This window comes from Nestor notabilis, unplaced genomic scaffold (genome assembly GCF_000696875.1).
Source record: "Nestor notabilis isolate BGI_N333 unplaced genomic scaffold, ASM69687v1 scaffold25164, whole genome shotgun sequence".
NCBI lineage: Eukaryota > Metazoa > Chordata > Aves > Psittaciformes > Psittacidae > Nestor > Nestor notabilis.
The window spans coordinates 6,624-24,986 of record NW_009924654.1 but is presented as its reverse complement, the minus strand read 5'-3'; the positions used below and the strand labels follow the sequence as shown (position 1 = coordinate 24,986).

At 40.6% G+C, this 18,363-nt stretch overlaps 1 protein-coding gene across 2 annotated transcripts; it reads right to left on the bottom strand.

The window, feature by feature from the left end:
- Positions 1-226: 226 nt before the first annotated feature.
- Positions 227-18,033, bottom strand: FILIP1 (filamin A interacting protein 1). Of its 2 annotated transcripts, XM_010012711.1 has the most exons (3): positions 15,235-17,965; positions 8,548-8,605; positions 227-656 (listed from the first exon to the last, which is right to left on the bottom strand). In XM_010012711.1, exons 1-3 carry the CDS (start codon positions 17,920-17,922, stop codon positions 616-618), a joined length of 2,787 nt encoding a protein of 928 aa, XP_010011013.1. In that variant the 5' UTR covers positions 17,923-17,965; the 3' UTR covers positions 227-615. The 2 variants fall into 2 exon arrangements, with proteins under 2 accessions (XP_010011013.1, XP_010011014.1); XM_010012712.1 differs by lacking the exon at positions 227-656 and having other exon boundaries at positions 8,193-8,605; positions 15,235-18,033.
- Positions 18,034-18,363: the final 330 nt, after the last annotated feature.

Genomic DNA, 18,363 nt, shown 5'->3' with positions numbered 1-18,363 from the left:
AGGCATTGGACTTTAATACTTAATTATATGCCAAACCATCACACAGTGCAAGAAATATTCTGCAATATACAAATTCCATACAGCAGGCTTCAGAGTATTTAGTCTCACAGAATTTCATGGTGGCAAAAAAACAAATGTGCTGCATACACAAAACATTGCCGAAGTTAATTTTTTCTTTCTTTACATAGTCTCTATTACAAAAATATCAAATTGTGGATTTGACAGCGTATTCTACAAATAAATGCGCCATGAACAACAGGAATTGCAACTTTGGGACAGTTACTTTACAAAGTGTATTATAAAAATAAATTATATGGCAAACATCAAACAAAATCAAGCATGTGCCTTAGGCTTTGCAAATAAAAGTGAAATTCAGCTGGCAGAAAGACTGCTTCTTTCTCTTTGACTATGTACTTTCAAAATACCAGCAAGGCCCTTCATTCTTAAAGCTCTACCAAGAAACAATATATAAAATCTAATGGAAGCAATAAATACTTCCACAAATAATCAGTAGCACAAGTGACCCTGGTGTTGATGGCAGAGGGCTTCTACAGTGATCCATCCAAGTGGCAAGGAGGGTAGTGCACACAGAGAGCATACAGCGGGGGCAGTAACTCATCTAGAGTTCATGCGCAACTGGTGAATGATGACACTCTCTAAAAGAAAAGAGAGCAAAACACTTGGTTTTATGAAACTGTAAATACTTTACAAGTTACTTTAAAGAACAGTTACAATGGCAGACTTACTCGCACATCACTGGTTGATAGAACTGTCCTGGCTAATGCTACAAAGAGAAACTAAATTAGTACCAGGTTAGGGCTTAGAGCGCCTTGGCTTCCACTTCAATGTCAAGACCACCATTTGGTTGTCCATAGGGAAAAATAATAATAGTTGAATGGATTAAGCCACAGGGACACACAGGTTCCAGTCCCACACCCAAAGAAGACCTAGAGATCAGTCTCTTCTATCTTATCTAAGCAAATCCATCATAAACCTGCTGTCAATTTTGAAATGGGGATGAGGAAGAGGTATGGGGTTATTTCTCATTTAGATTTGCCTTAGAAACCTATGCTGGCTTTACTCAGCAAATCTGCTTGAATTTTGCTACTGACTTCAATGGGGATAAATTTCAGCCACAGCATGCAAAACTAAGTGTTGGTATTGTCTTTGAAAGGCTGGGTTTAACTTTGCCTTGTGTGTAATGTGCTGAAATACTAATGACCTGGTCTTCTCTTCATCTACCTATATACACTGCTCTTACAGTCAACTTTTTAATATAAGAATTTAGCTATCAATGACATTTTTCTCTGCAAAGGTGTATTTTATGCATTTCATATAACTGTACCAGTGTTAACTAGAAACATGCAATTACACATTTTCAGCAATACTCATTTTCTTAACTGAAAATAAGGATTCTTTCCTCTCTTAATAGTCTGAAGATTTTTCATGATTTACATGACCCAAGAAATGACACTAATTGTATCATTATTCCTTTTCACCTTTTTTTTTTACTTCTGCCTTTGTTTCCTAACTACTATTTGCAAGATGTTTGATTAAGTTACATTGTAAGAAGAAAAAAAGTAATGTTTTCTGTGTTCTCTTAATGCCGGAACTTTGCCACTAGATGGCAGATTCCAGTGCTGCTTTTCATACATGGTAACTCGGAAAAGCAGGGCTAAGGCAACGTTGAAGAAAGTATGTTAAGGTAAATGAAATAATAGAATTTCCCAGATAGAAAGTCTTTCTTTTCCAGCTAATTTATCAATAACAAATAATTTTCAACAAGATATGTAGACCAGTTCTACCAAATCTGAGCAATGAATGTGAAGGAACTACAGTAAGATTTTACCTTAGAACAAGTGCTGTTCTCTAACTTGAAGCTCTTGCAGAATATCATGTAAAAACCTCAGGTGAACTCTCCCAATAACGTCAATGGGAGTCACACAATCTCTACATGAAATAATTTTTCCCCTAATATTCACTGTAGACATTATATATTAATAGTTTAGATACAAAATTGTGAAAACAGAAAAATATCATGCTCCTTGTAAAGGCTCAGTCACTGAATGCAAAACCGTAGCAGGTCCCTGAATCAGTCACCCTCCTACAGACCAAAAATAGCAATGATGCAGGCAACAGTAGGAGAAATAATAGAAAAATCAAGTCATTTCCACTTCTAGTATTCATTTGTTCATTTATTTCTCACACGTGTATGTATGCTCTTACTTTGTCTATTGGTTATTTATACTTTAAATGCTTATACATGTAAAAATATGTGTATTATGCACACACACATGCACATACACACACGCTCTAGTTACTAAAAGAGGTGTCTGAGCAGTTCTTAAGCTAAAATTATAGTAGGACAGATTTCGTCAGAGTTCTGTTTGGCTACCCTCTGTAGGAATATTAGTAGATCTCTAGAATACAATTACATATTTTTTCCTAGGGTTATAGTTATCAATTTTTCAAGGAGCTATGAATTTATTGAAAACAGAACATTTTATTTTAATGACAGGAAAAGAAAACAAAGTTAATGTAAAACTGCTAATTCTGCTTTCAGCGCCACTGATGTAAATCAGAACTTCGCCAGGAAACACATCTGTAACAGCTGGCCTATGAAAAATACCAGTTCATATAATGAAGCACATCAACTGACATTGTAATATACGAAGTTTAATTTCTTCTTACAATATGTACAAACAAATAACACCAGATAATACAAAATTGTATGCATCACAGACAAGGCACGGCCAAGCAACGGAAGAGAATTTTACATCAGTATTTCTGTTTTTAAAATCCTGAAGAGAGTTTTTAAAGTGAAGAACCATTCATACCTGACTCTCAGAGCTGATAGCTCTCCATCTGAGAACGGTTAAGTCTGACTGCATCTTCCAAAAAGCCAAGAGCAGTGTGTAGGGAGTGAGATTCAAAGTGAAGTTAACATCTACAATGAGAAATGTTGCAAATAGTTTTGCCAGAGAGAGCTCAGGCAAAATTAAGGGGAAAAGGGTAACTCACACTGACATAGGGGTTCAAAACATTCCCCTAAATGAAAACGACTTCAAAAGATGAGCTCACAGGAAGTCCTGGCAGCAAAATACAGGTTTCAAGGTGACTCAATGGAATCAGCCACTGATGTGTGATGGGAACATAAAATTGGTCTGAAAATTGTCCTGACCGTTGCAGCTTATGCCAAGCATCTGAAACCTAGCAGGACAACAGCTTACGCTCTTTAAAGACATGCTATTCCAGATCTGATCAGAATTACTGAATATTCAGGTAAATATTGAGCACGTTTTAGCACATGTCACACATTTCAGGCAGTAACATATGACTTGGCATCCAGCTGGCATGAATCAACATACTAATGTGACTTCAGAGACGACTCACATGATGCTAATTACTATGAGCTGTGAGTGGTTTGAGGTTTAAATATGGTGACATGCATACTGTATGGGCATGTTCTGATAAGCCGCAAAGTGTTTATCTGTTTTGTGAAAAAATCATGCTAATGGGTGTCATGAAAGGAAAAAAGATGGGCAAAATAAATCAAAATCACTGTTTTACTGCTATTATTTACTTAGCACGTGTACTGATCTGAGAGGAATCCCTCAGGCAGTTGGGTTGAAGTTCTGTGCTCCCTCATTTTCAGTCACACGTACTAAAATGTATTGCTCTGCTAAGGACTACATTAGCAACACTTGTATATAACAGTAATTCAGGTGACAGGATCTAAGCTAGATAACGCAGTGGAAAACTAGTAAGTTCCTTATTAGGAACTAGATTTAAAATCATAGAATCATAGAACAGTTGGGGTTGGAAAGGACCTTAAAATCATCTAGTTCCAACTCCCCTGCCATGGGCAGGGACACCACACACTAGACCATGTCACCCAAAATCAGAGATCATCTGGAGAACTGAGGGTGCACCTTCTCAGTCCACGTGTGCTGCTCATGAGTGGGTTGGCATTCTCCCTGCCTTACTGCTGTCCCACGCCGTATGTTCCCACTGTTGGGCTTGAGTTTTCACAACTGTCTGCATGGCCACACAGTCAACTAACAGCAAATCCTACCAAAAATACAAAGATTCGTCCTCAGCCAGCTCAGTTCCTGATGAAGCGCTCTATCAGCATTACTCTGAAGTTGCTACTGAAGTTTTGCTACTGAAATTTGCTACTGTTCCATTTCATTAAAAAAAAAAAATACAGACAAACAGGTAGGAGAGAAAAAGCATGAAGATAAGTCATTCAGATGATCACCTGGGCTTGCTTTCTGCATTGTACTCCTATAATGTCAAATACACAAGAAGCCCTGTAAATAAAGGTCCTAATATTTTCTTATGGATTGGTGTATCAGAGTTCAATTTTTTGGTGTCTTGTAAAATCTGAGGTCTGAACAAAGCTTGTCCTTGTGCTATTTCTGACATCACTCTCTTGTGCTCATGCTTTGATGTTGTATGAAGGTGAGCTCATGCTATATTCTATCGTGCAGTGTGGCACTGCTAAGGTCTTGTTCCTCTTCTCTGGCACCCTTTTCATTAAACTGGAAGAACTTCTTATTCTGGAGACCTCTGTTACTTTGTCAGGTTTTGTTGAAATTGGTTGATGCATTCAATCTCATTCATCAACGATGGACAGATGGAGGGAGGGAGGGAGGGATGAACCCAGACATTTCATCTTAAAAACCTTCTTTTCTCAAAAGGACATGCTCAAAGGCAGCCCTGAAACCGGGACCAGAATCCAGGGGGCTCCCTCCTCCCAGTTCAATGTCCTGACGGCTGAACCACTCTCTTGTTTCTGCTCAATGAATATGGAAGCCCTCCGTGCAGAACAGCACAGCCTTTAAAGAAGGGAATGAGAATGCCACCTTCTTCCCTCTCATTGCCATTGGTGAACCTGGCTGAAGCTGATGTGGGTTTGAGTCTTCTCAGATACTGGTGAGAAGGGGGACTCATCTCCTACCTTTGAAGAAAGGCTTTAGTCAAAAGCTTCTTAAAATAAGCAGCACTACCCCTACATTTGTGTAATATTTGATCTACTAGGAGGCATTCATGATTCCACAGGCACTTTAGAACAGTCACTTGTTTCCTACACCTTCCTTCTTTCTTTTTCTGGCCCAAGCGCCTGGAACTAAGCTATGTTAAAGCCTTTATGTCTTTTTTGCCAGATTCCTTTTAGTTCAGATCAGTTCCTCAGTTAAGTTCAAACACCTGTGCCAGCTCAAAGGACTGATACATGGAAGTAAGTACTTTCTTGGCTGGAGGTGACAAAGGACTACAGCTTTTGACTTCAGTGTGGGATTACATCCTGACTTTAAGTGACCATGAAACTGGGGCTTGACTTAAAGCTCTTAAGAGGAAATACCTAGATTATGGATCTCGATCAGGTTCAGAGGCTGCAGTGCCAGTTAAGTCACAACTGAAACACTGACTGGACAAGGGCTAGACAACTGCAGGAAGATCTTCAGGATGACTCTGGGGCTTAGGCACTGTATTTAGACATGGCCATCTAAACTGCCTTCTGGAGCTGACCTACTGAATGGAGAATCTTACTATAGTCACTAAACGTAACTGTCTTCAGTTCAGAGGAAATTCCTGTATAATAAAGGCAAAATAATAAATAATAATAAAGGCAATATAATAAAACTTTTAAGACATCTGAACTATAGGCTTTCTTTTTTCTTCACCTTACCTTTCTTCTACCTTTAAGAAACAAGAATCTCAGGTCAATTAAAACAGGTGTTAAAAATGATGAGTACAACTAAATACCTATTTTTAGCTAATGTTTAAACCAGTTGCCTGATTCCAACTCTTTAGGCTTCTGCTATGGAGCAAAAGCTCCTTTTCATTGTGCTGCCCCCAGGAAAAATAACAGGACCCTCAGTCTGACCTGTCTGGAATTTCTCAGGTCCGTCTCACAAACTCCTGCTGACTCTACAAGAGTAATCCCCAGCTTGTGCCTGCAGTTCGGGTTCAGTTGTGCGGATCTGTGTGTCCTGGATTTCAGGTATTGTGAAGGCTGGCTTGTTTCTTCAGGTGAATTAGTTTCTTAGATCTCAAGCAACACAAACATATTTTTCAACCACAGGCACATGTAGGATATTGCCTTGGATATAACAACAGTTAACTAAAGAACTACATTTCTTTGAAGCAAGGATCTGAAAAGGAAGGCGTAAGGCAGCTGTAGTTCATCACTGTATCAAGCCACATTAGCTTGGGGCTCATGTTCACAATATTATGTAAATGTCTGTTATGACCTGAAGACTTGCTTCAGTGCCAGTATTTAGAGTAAATATCCAGGGAAAAAAAAAAAAGCTCTTAATGTGTTTCCTTTAAACATCTGCTAAAAAGTCTATGTTACAATAAGAACAGTAAGATCTTGGCAACAATTTATTGACAAATTGAGGCTTTTAAGTGATAACACTTGAAAGGATTAGTTGAGAGGATCTGATGTATTTCTGGCATAGTAAGTCCCACTGGTTGCTAGTTCCAGTTTCCAATTTTTACCTGAAATACTGGGAATTGAGTGTTATGAAAAATGCTACTAATACAAATCTGATCCTCAGATGTCACAGGAACCAAAACCTTAAAATTAACAGGTATTGCTTGCGCTTACACATGTAAAAATTGGAAACTACTTCTTTTCTGATGCAGCAGCAGCCCTTACAACACAGCAAAAATGTCGTTCATGTGAATAATAAACTGCTACATTTATGCTGGGATAATGGCCATATCTGGATCTTAAATTGGAGAGCAATGCAAAGTGCAGACTGAAGACTAAACAACACTTGGATTGACTGTAATTTTGTTGACTTTCCATGGCAGATTCTTCCATCAAATCTCTTCTGTCAGACAGAAATCCATTTCATGTTTCACCCACTGGTGCGTTTTCTTTTCTGTGAATTGTATGTTATGTATTGGTGGTCTTCCTGCCTCGCCTTCTGAAAGCTATTCCTAGCCACTGGGTCCTTTACAGCTTGCAGTGGTGACTGAGGTATTTTACAAGCTTTAAAACTCCTTTATCAGTCTGCTTGACTCATTTTCTTTTGGTTGTAACTTTCTTCTGTGGAAATAGATCACTTAATGGAAATGCCCTTTAGTAATTTTACTGTTATTAAATAAACAATTATAACAATCATCTGCATCCACACCATTTCCATGCTGGAACAATTCCTTTAAACATGCGTAAAAATGCAGACATATAAATGAGGAAATTACAAAGAGGGAAGGAAAAACAATGAATCACCATGGCATTGTGAGGCAGTCTGTATCTAAGACAAAATATTTCAAACAACTGAGAATTGAGAGTAACTTCCATACCAAACCTTCTCTCTTTCACTGTCTGTACCTGAGCTGAGCCTTTAGATACCAACTTTTGCCAACAGCAGTCTGTGCTGACTTGCACTCTAAGACGTAAGGATGCTTGGCAACTAAGGTTTAAAAATAGCACAAGTTCACCCAGCCAGGAAAACTGAACACCCAGTGAAGTCAATGGAGTGACTTGCTTCATAGCCTTTAGTGGTCTTTGGAGCAGGCACAAATGGACTGTATTGATTTTAGCCAGATGAATGTTTTCTCAAGCTTTTTGTAGAGACCAAACACCTTTTGACTCACTTGCCTTCATCGGACCCCTGAGCTGGCAGTATCCCAGTGTGTGTAAGTCAGGGACCTGACTGTAAGTACTGTACACAGGCATTAACCCCCTCTGGAAGAAATAAGCTGCTGCTTAGCATGGCTGCTGCTGAACATTATGCAACCTCCTTACCCCCTCCAATTTTGTAACTGCCTTGAAAAAGCAGCTCACCATTGAGAAACACTGATTTGGATGAAGACTCCTACAGAGAAGGCTGATCACACAGTGCCCATCCTTTTACTCTTCCCCTCCCTCCCACACCTGAGGTACTAGCTTTCATTGAAACAGGACCTCGAGTGCATTGCTTCCCCAGGCAATGTGGTATCTCAGCAATGTGATGACAGGTAGGAAGGCAAGTGCCCCATGCAGTAGCAAAAGTGGGAAGTGATTTGTTAAGGTGGAAGACAATCTAGTAAAAGTGCCCAAACTTCCTCTGATCTATTAAAAAGTGTCCACATCTATCATTAAGAATTCCTAACTAGGTTAATCATCTAGTGCAGTTGCCTTATTCTCACTTCTTAGGCTGAAAATGTTCCTGGCATCCAACTGCCTTTTGATGGCTTTTTTTTTTTTAATTTTTCTCATTTAAACTTCAGTAAGAAAACAGAAGGATGTTGTTACTTAAGTAGTCAGTGCACACACGTATTAGTTTGTTGGAAGTGACAACTTAATTAGTGCAGGCAAATGTGAGCAACTACACAGACAGGGGGCTGACTTCCATGGTAGCAGCAAAACCTGCAGAACATACCCCCTCAGCCACCGCCATCAGCCCTGACCCCCGCCCAGGGAGGCAGAGCTGCTGGCTGAAGATTTCTTCAGTTCTATTTTCATAGACTGAGTCTCGGCACGAGGCTCGAATTTTGTCACATTTCCTGCTCCTGGGGCTGCCACTACTGGCTTTCCTGCTTTCATACCTTTTGACACAGGAATGCGGGTTGGTGTAGGTCTCGGGGATGACCCATCCTGTCCTGTCTGCAAAGGAGAGAGACAGAGAGAAATTACATGAATAGAGGACTTCTTCCTCTCATATATGCTCATCTTACACTTTTCATTGGTTCTTCATTTACCTCTCCAGCAACAATGTCCCAAATCGCATCTATTAGCAAATTAATGTTCACATTTGGAACCTGGCTGTAGAACACACTGGTAGAGTAGGACCAAAGGTACAGTTGGGATCAAATGAGTTTTCCAGAGCTGAGGTCTGGTGTTTTGTATCAAGATGTCACAGGGATAGAAATCCCAGCAAAACTGATTCCGCATCACAACACAGTGCAAGACAGCCTTAGAGGCTAGTGAAGAGGCTACGCTGGCTTAGCCATCAGACTGGTACAATATTATCATCTTGCACAGAGACTAGCATGGGCCCTTAAAACAGTATAGCCACGTGAGGCTAATGCTGAACCCAGAGCAACTGTCGTGTTTTCACACGACAATGGGGCAAGATTTCTCAGCATTACAGACAAAATTAATTTTGCTTCCCAGAGTAAGCCAGGGCCACGGCTGGGGCCACATTTTTCTGCACTGGCAAGTGCGGGGGACTAGGAGAAAGAGACAAGAGCAAAGATTTCCTTTTCCTGTGGCTAAGGGAGGAGGGATGTGGGAGAGGGCTCTTCTCCCTCTGAGCCCTAGCCACAGCGTGATGAAGTAAGGGTAAAGCAGGCAGCCCAAATTTCCAAGAATACCTCAGGGCACTGCAAACATGGTCAATTTACCATCTCTTCCAGCCTTGGACAACAGCCTCCAAGCACACCTATCCTCAAGTTCGAGGAATTCAGAATACATTTAAAAAGACTAAAATTGGCACAAGTGGTTGAGGAGCCAGGCATGGGGCTGGCACACCCCACACAGCTCCTATCAGCAATTTGTGCTCTTCTGGAGCACCAGCTGGAGGCCAGGCTGCCTATCCTACAGATTGAAAATGCAATCAGTACACACATTTAGGCAACCGAATCCCACTCTGTAAATGCACAAGGAGCACCTGGATAGGACAAAAAGACTCCAAAGGGCCAACTGCTATTTTCTATCTCCATTGGCCAAATAATCTTGCACATACTCTTGCAAAGCCAAAACTGGAAGCTACCTAACCCTTATGGACCATGACCTAAAGGAAATACTTATAAGCATGACAATTCTGAAAGGAGAATGTGTTTTATCTTCTGCAGTGTACAATACAGCCACAAATATTAATGGTGACAACTTCAATCTCTCAGCTGAATTTCGTATGTGGCTTTTTTCTGTGCAGATAATAGACAAAAACTTTGATCTCACAAAAGAAAACACTTCTCATAAGATCCTGGAATCCTAGCTAGACCCATCTGCTAAATGACTAAATTCTGCAGCTTATGACATGTAAGCAAAATAAAACTGATAAACGGCTGAAATAGACTGGATTATGGGATTGTGTTGACTGCAACATGTATTTGCGCATTTACTTAAAAATGCTCTTTAAAAATGCTCCACAAAGCAGCATTTTTCTCTCTTGAAGGATTTCCAGCCAGTAGCATCAGAGCATTCTGTCTGCATCCTGAGTAGTCAAAGGAAAACCATTCCTTAATCTTCTAAGAACAGTTTCAAAACCCCATGTGTACACACAAAAAAAAAAAATTCACAATTGGAAAACTTGAATGCTGTCTGCCTGGCAGGAAGGAAGCCATTTTCAATAACTAAAAGCAACATTTACAATAGCAGTCTGAAGGCTAATATGGAACTCACATGTAGATGTCAAAACAAGTTAGGCCCATACAATTCTGTAGGGCAAAACATGCAAATGCATTCCATCAGCCTTGGAAAATATGTCAACATCCCAGGGAACCCAAATGACAAACATCTTGTACTCCCTGAAAGAGTTCCACAGTGTGTAAACATGAGGCAATCAAATGAAGTAGCTGGAATCTCAGGCATTTCTTCAGCTTTATTCACATGTAAATTATTAACTAAGGATTTGGGTGCTTTCAAGTTACTGATTTCAAGCCTAAATCACTCAAACACACTTTGAAAAGAACTCTATCTTGCTTTAAATTTCTTAGCCTTCTTTACAGCATACTAACATGTTGAGCATATGGAAGCTAATGCCTGCTTCACACGCAGCTGCAGCTGCAAAAGCATTTTGTGTTTGCTAAGTGAAACGGCACAAAGGTGGCTCTTCAGCAAGCCTTTGGCAAGAGTGACAGGGTAAGCAAGCAGAGGACACTCTCCCGTACATGTCTGTAAAGTCTGTGGCAGAGAACCCATACGACTGTCTGCCTCTTGGTCATTTCTTCCAAGAACCAAGCTCTACGCAATTCCCTCCAGCCCTGTTTGTGTGTAGGCTGCTGTCTTCTGGTTGATACAGGAATGTGGCTCCAACCAGAAACCAAGTCATACGCAGCCGGCATAGAGACGCAGCCCGGCAGGATGCAGAGTGATGCTGGCTGGCTCTGAGTTGGCAGTGCATGGTGCTGGAACTGCACAGGGGGCCAGAGCAAGGTTAGCAAATACATTACTGGGCACGAGATCAATACACGCAGCCACTAAACTGGTTAGGTCAATAATTAGCACTCACTGCAGACACTGGCAGGTATGTCAAGCTGAAAGCTTGCAGTAAAGTTGGACAGTGTCACTGAAGAATGAAGAGCAATTGAGTGTACAGCACATTTAGCATGTCTTTTAGTAGTTTTATAACAGATCCTGCTTAGTGCATTTTATTGCTACACAAAAAAAGTGCTTTCATGCACATATTCACTTTTGGAATATGCTAGTAACAAAGGTTCAGTACTTGTTCCCATCAGATTAGGGACTAGCTTGCACTGGATAGAAATGGTTCAGTTGAGTGGCTGACACAGCTACCTAGTGCAATTTGAGATGCCCTGGGCTACTCAAGCTACAGGGGCTGGTATTTCAGACAGGACCCAAGGAGACCTGCAACCTCTGATAAAGCAGATGGAAGTTAGGCATTCTACTTGACAGCACTTAAAATGACACTAAACAAGTATGTTTAGGCAATTGAATCCTGAAAGTGTGGGACTTGACATCTAGTCAATACAGTCAGTGGAGCCCAGTGGGTAATCCAGCTCCCACTGAAGCTAGTAGGTCCCAGCACACAGGGCTCAGTGCTGACAAGGGGACTGATGACTAGGGGTTGACTCAGTTTCCTGCACTGAGGCATCTTATGCCATCTGAGGTATCCCGTCAGCATCCGCTGCAGAAAGGTACAGGTCCATGTAATACCTACCAGCCTCGTGCACATGTCTCAGCCGCCACAGGGCATGCAGACAGCACCATGAACCTCTATACCAGCAAGTGAGCTGAGCCCTGGATCGCTAATAACTCCAACAAAAGTTTAGAGCAGATGTGGGACACCTACAACAAACTAAATTCAGATGCTGCTCTCAAACTAAATGCTGCCCAAATGAAAGTACTTTATAGCTGTGTTAATGTGTGCCCAGTTAGCTCTGGCACCCAACAGCGTTTCAGCCGTGCCTTCCTGCCTCCGACACAAGACGCTCTGCATGGTTGGTGCTGTGCCACTACGCTGGCTCTGCAGCAGCTGGGATTCCCTCTGCTCCCTGCAGATTTGCATGTCAATGGAGTGACTGTGTACTCTGGCAGGATAAACAAGTGGTGCTGGATGCCAGGCTCACAGGAAGTAGGGAGCACAGAGTTGAAGTGATTATAGGACTGACACCTATTCTGGTAGCCAAAGAAGATCCAAAATCCTACAGCCAAACATAAGGTCTAAATCAAAAAACAGGATACAGACACCTCAGGTTTCTTCCCCCAGAATATTTGTTTTTATTCTGTGGGGGTTTTACTGTAAACTATGGAAACTGTCCGGGGAACAAGGACTTGGGCTAATGTGCTAAGGCAAGACTAACAACCAGGCTACAATTTCAGGCTCATTTTGGTCTGCATATCCTCTGGTCTCATAGTCATTAATTTTTGGTTATGTTGTGGTCCATCTGTAATAAACAAAATAAAACCATCTGCTTGGTCTGCAAGGTAGTCCAAGTATTTTCCTGGGAGTGGGTTTGGCTCTAATAAAGCTAAGGAGGACCAAACCCCATTTTTTCCACTTCTGTCGTAATTACCCAAATCCATAGGCCATCATACAAAAGGCAGTTACCAGCAAAGGGTTGAGTTGTTTTTTTTTTTTTCATAATACCCCTTAATCCATAGGATTCATGGAATTCAAAAATCATGATGGTCCATCACGAAACCACAGCCTCTGGTTTTGGACTCATGCATGCAGGGAGACAGCACAGGTCAGGCTTATCCTTTAAAAGTACCATGTGGGCACCTCTAGAATTAACTTCACCTGCAGTACTGAAGGTAACTCTATAAATTCAAATAGGAAGAAGAGTTAAATGTTTTCAAATATGAAATCAGTAACTGCAAATTATAGCACCAGATGAGAGCTAGGAATTTCAGAATTATTTTCCCCTTTGTAGCTTGGCACTGCATTAGTACATTGTACTAATGTACATCATGGATGAGGAGAGTTAAGGAAAAAAATAAAAGCAGTGAGCTAAGAAAGCAGCTGTGTATCAGTTTGTCTTTTTTTGATTTTATGAATTTAAACTCTCAAAATTATACCAGTGTTGGTTTCTTCTAAGGTGTCCTGGGTTCTAAGGTGTCCTGAGTGAGCAGCTGCATGGTTATAAGTTACCAGCTGGGCTTAAACCACAACATAAGATTACTGCGTAAATGATCACAGTTTGTTTCTTCTGACTAGGGGTATTGAAATGTGTTTGCAAAGTAGTCATTTGCAAAACAGATGGTGAATATATAACCTCTGGTTTTTTCAGGGGGTTAGGGAAGACAAGGCATTTTTGGGCTTGTTCGAAGTTCCTTGGTCATCTGACTAGGGACCTTAAAAAACAAGGAAGCATAAGGTAAAGTAAATATTGTGGCTGAAGTATTTCCTTACATTACAAATCAGGGAGAATGAAGTGAAGAAAGAAGCCACTTTTTAGCCAGATGAAAACAAAACAGAAAAGTTTTGTCTGCCATGGTTCAGTGCATCTTCACAGTAGAGATAGACATCTAGTAAAAAAGAATGAGGAACTCTTAAAGAAAAGAGTTTTCCAAGCTTCTGAGAGACAAAGGAGTTTGTAGATGAACTAATTCAAGACTTTTTTTTTTCTTTAAGAAAAAAAGAAAGAACAGTTGTCTCTAATACATAGGAAAACACTATCTACAACGCATTATGTATGTGGGGAGAGAGAGAGCACACATGTGCAATCCCAAATAGATCCGTATAACAAATCCAAGTCTTCCTAAGTCAGAGAGCTTAAATAGGAATGGCAGCCTCTCTCCAAAAGTGTGGAAGTATATCTTAAATACACTTTGACATTTCAACTTGGAAAGAAATGGCTGAAGAGGAGTGTTGTAGGGGTCTGCAGACTCCTGAGTGCCATGGACAAATGAACAGGGATGACTATTCAGTGTTTGTCATGGTACAAGAAAGAGGCTGTAACCAACGAAGGTATGGCATAAAAGGTATCAAACAAAAGAGCTTTTTTCCCAGAAACCACAGCTGAATTCACTGCCCCCTGATGTTGTGGAAACAACAGTATAAATGAGTTCAAAAAGCAATTAGAAGAATAAATAGAAGAAAACGCCGCCACAGTCTATTAAACACAAAGATGTGGCTACAGGCCCTGGTTCAGAAAGAAATACCCACCTATTGCCAAAATCCAGGAACAGACTCTGAGGGAAACATTACTGTGTGTTTACCCACTTAAAATGACCTTCCCCAAAGCATCTGTTGCAGGCTTTGTCTAGCTGAATAATCTTTTGGACTAATACAGTACTGATGGTTTTCTATTTTGGTTAAATTCTTCTTTCCCAGGTTATTTTCAACTAAAGCAATGCAAAGCCATGTCCTGAAATAAACCTGGGGAGAGGATTATTTTAGTATGAAAAAGAACCCAGGGTACCACCACAGAGGGACAGAGAGAATGCAGCAAAAAGTATTTCAGAAGAAGCACTGTTGTAATACAGCACTTACAGAAGTTGAGAATTTCAGAGGAACAGAAACAGCCTCACTATTCAGTGGTGGAAAGAGGCTTGGATCTGTAAGCAATGATACCATGTCTGCCTATTTATTCCTTTGGAGTTCAGTATTACAGCACATACTAATTGAATTATAACTAGAATGGGATTATAGCAAAGAAATACCAGCCTGCATGATCAGACTCTAAAGACTTGCCAGCTAGGCCAGAGATCATTATGAGTATTTTCAGAGTCAGAAACTCACCAAAAATAAAAATATGGTTTCCTGCTCTGTCATCTCCATCGTTCTTTGTCCCTCTCTTTCTCTCACTTGCAACTTTACAGGATTGCCATTATGAAAATAACTTTAAAGGAAAATTGAAGGGATTTCCTTTGAAAGTTACTCCTCTGGGAGATAATGCCAAAAGTATACCAGTGTCCAACACTGGTACAAAATATATGAATCGGGCAAATTCTGATTTTATAGTTGAGCTCATACCTGAAACAAATGTAGGGAAGTCAAGAGTTTCTCCTCACCCCACCTTTCTTCCCTGGTGGTGTTCCAAACCCAACCTATGGTTTCCCTTCTCCTTACCATGAAGACTATATCACAAGACTACACTGCTTACCACTGATTGTGTTCCTCGGGTGGAAGATGTTGTAATAGGCGTTATAGTGATAGTACTTGTCACTTTGCTTGCTGCAGGTCGCGAGGACACGTTGTTCCGGGGTGATCGAAGGACGGTACCGGTCACAACTTCTTTCTCTGCTGCTATGTTCACCGGTCTGACTGTTATCACAGGACTCGCACCATCAGGTGCAGCACTGGGGGAGCGTTTAAACTGGGAACCTAAGTGGATGTGGATTTTATTGTCTTCTGTTGTAATAATGTTGGCATTGGCATTGTACTTGCGGATTGGAGTTGGGACAGTTTGTTTTTCTGGTGTTACTTTGAAGACAGCCCTTCCCATGGTTGTATCTTGTGATTGCGGAGAGACAGAGATTTCTGCTGGTGCTGCAGATGTTGATACTGTCATAATCTGAATTGGTGATGCAGGTCTGTCAGCAAAGGGCGCTCTCCCTCCCTCTGGGGACTTTTCTCTGGTGAATGTTGTTATAGTGACTGGAGACATAGAACGATCTCGGCCCAGTGGACTTTCACTGCCTTTTCCTTTTTGTGGCATAACATTTGGAGAGGGAATGATGGTTATTCGTGGCTTCTGAGTTCCCAAAGTAGGAATGACAGTGGTACTTGAAAAAAATTCCTCTGAAGTTGGACTGGTTATCTCCAAAGTAGCTGTGCTGTTCTCATGATCTGGTGTCACCCGAATATGAAGAGGCTGACCCTGCTTTGGTGAAAGGACAACCTCCCCAGGATGAGCTTGACCGTGAGTTCGGGCTCCTTTATCAGGAGTTGCCTGAGCCCCAGTTTCCCTCTTTCTCATCCATGGTATCCAAGATTTCCTCATTGCAAGTTCATTTGCTGCTGGAGGATATCTCTCAAGCACTGAAGAACGCTCCATGGGTTTTTTCAGACCTACCTGCCGCAGGTTGCTCATGATATGGTTCTCCTCCTGGAAGGATTTCCTTATAAACACTGCTGGAGTTTCTTCTTCTGCTGCTTCGCTGCTTACAGCATCTGTTTGCACGCCAGTGGACGTCACAGGAACATCAACCATTCTTCGTCCATTTATGCTGGGCCTCAGAGCACGGTTGTAACGCTTAGAAAGCTCCAGCTCTCTTGTTAGGTTCAGAACTTCCTGACCCATGCTCTTGTTTTTATTTTCTTCTTCCATAAACCTTTGTTGCAGAACCGAATAATCGACTTGGAGCTGAGAAAGCTGGTCTTCTTTGTTCATCAGCTCATGGATTTTTTCCTTCAGAGCTTGAACTTCTGCTTTCAAATCTCTGCTTTTGGCCTCTTCCAGACGAAACCTGTGCCTCAGCTCTGCCTCCTGGCTCACTGCTTCACCTTTTTCTATTGCTTTAGTTTTGGCAATCTGGAGTTTCATCTCCTCCAGCTGTTGAGAAAGAAAGTTAGCTTTATCCTGCTCAGTCCTGAATTTCTGCTCTAGCTGATCATATTCATCTTCTGTCTTCATCAGATCTCCTTCAACCACTTCCAATTGTTTGAGACGGTTTTTCAGTCTTTCAATTTCAATGGTAAGTTCTTTAATCTTGTTGTCCTCATGACAAGCATGCTCTGGCCCTTTCCTGGTTCGACCTCTTGTAATTTCTCTTTCTACTTCCTCCATACCATCAACTCTTTTCTTTAACAGGTCAACTCTACAGCTTAGTTCAGAGGATTTTTCTTCTTCTCCTCTCAGTCTGCTAATTAACTCATCCCTTTCCTTTGTCAAACTAGACACTTTTTCCTCCATTTCAGATTTCAGTTTCAAAAATTTCTTACTTTCTTCTATCAGTTTCTCTGTTACATCCATAACTTTCCCTTGTTCAACTTTAAAATTCTTGGTTAGACCCTCAACCTTTTTTTCCTCCTGTTTTATTTTTTCCATCATATTTTTTCGTTCATCAACTAACATTACAGTAAATGACTTCAGCTTTGTGAGGTCATCTTTTAAGCTTATTTCAGCCTTTTCCAACTTACTTTCTGATGCCTCAAGGTCTTTCACTCGAGTCTTCACCACTTCCAATTCATTTATCAAATCCTTAGTCAAATTCTTTTCTTTCTCCAAGTTTAAGTGTAGCTGCGTGCATTCAAACTTACTTTTACTGAAAGCCTCTTCCAGTTTCTCTAGTTCTGACATTCTTTTCTGCAATTTTTCCACTTCAAGTTTCAACTCTTTGCTATGGTGCTCTTCCTCTTGCAGTTTATTTTTCAGCTCTTTACACTGGGATTCGGTTTTTGTGATCTCTTCATCTTTCCCCTCCATTTCAAGGACGCGCTTGCGGAGGTTTTCCACTTCTGCCATTAAGCTAGAGTTCCCACATTCCCCTTTCGCTATTTTATCTCTTAGTTCTTGAAGTTCCTCCTCAGCTTTTTGAAGATTTTTGTTAGTTTCTTCTAGCTCCTCTATTCTGCGAGTCAGCCCCACTACCTTAAGCCTTAGCTGTCTGTTATGTGATTCTTGATAAGCCAGTTTAGCAGTCATCTCCTCATGTTCTTGAGAAAATGATGAAGTTTTGTGTTCAAGTTCTGCCTCTAACTTCATCAGTTTTTGTCCATCTTCTTTTGTTTTTGCACTAATAATTTTAAGCTTTTCTTCTTCTTCCTTTAGTTTCTGGGTTAAGTCCTGTATTTTCTGGCTTTGTTGACCAAGTTGTTCAATATGCATTTGTCTTTCATCCACCAGCATGAGTGCAAATGATTTGAGCTTGACTAGTTCTTCCCTTAGTTTATTGAGTCTCTTTGTATATTCCTTCTCCTTCCGAGCTTGATAGATCTTCTCTTGCTCAAGAAGTTTCTTCAACCTGAAACAGAAGAAGAGAAACAAAATACATACAGATATATATAGGTGTATATCTCCATTTTTTAAATCACCTTCATTTTATCTTTTTACCCCCATTAATAACCTAGTAGTCTTTCAAGAAATACTACTACTAACCTTACTTTCCCAAACCAAATATTTTAAATTACAGAAGTTAACTGAAAATTATATAGAACCATCTAGAAATATGAAAAGCAGTAAAATTTTATACATTGTTTGATAACAAACACATCAGATTTTAATTCCTTTACATTTATTTCTCTGTTAGGATGATGTTGGTAAAAGTTTATCATACTCTAACAGAACGGG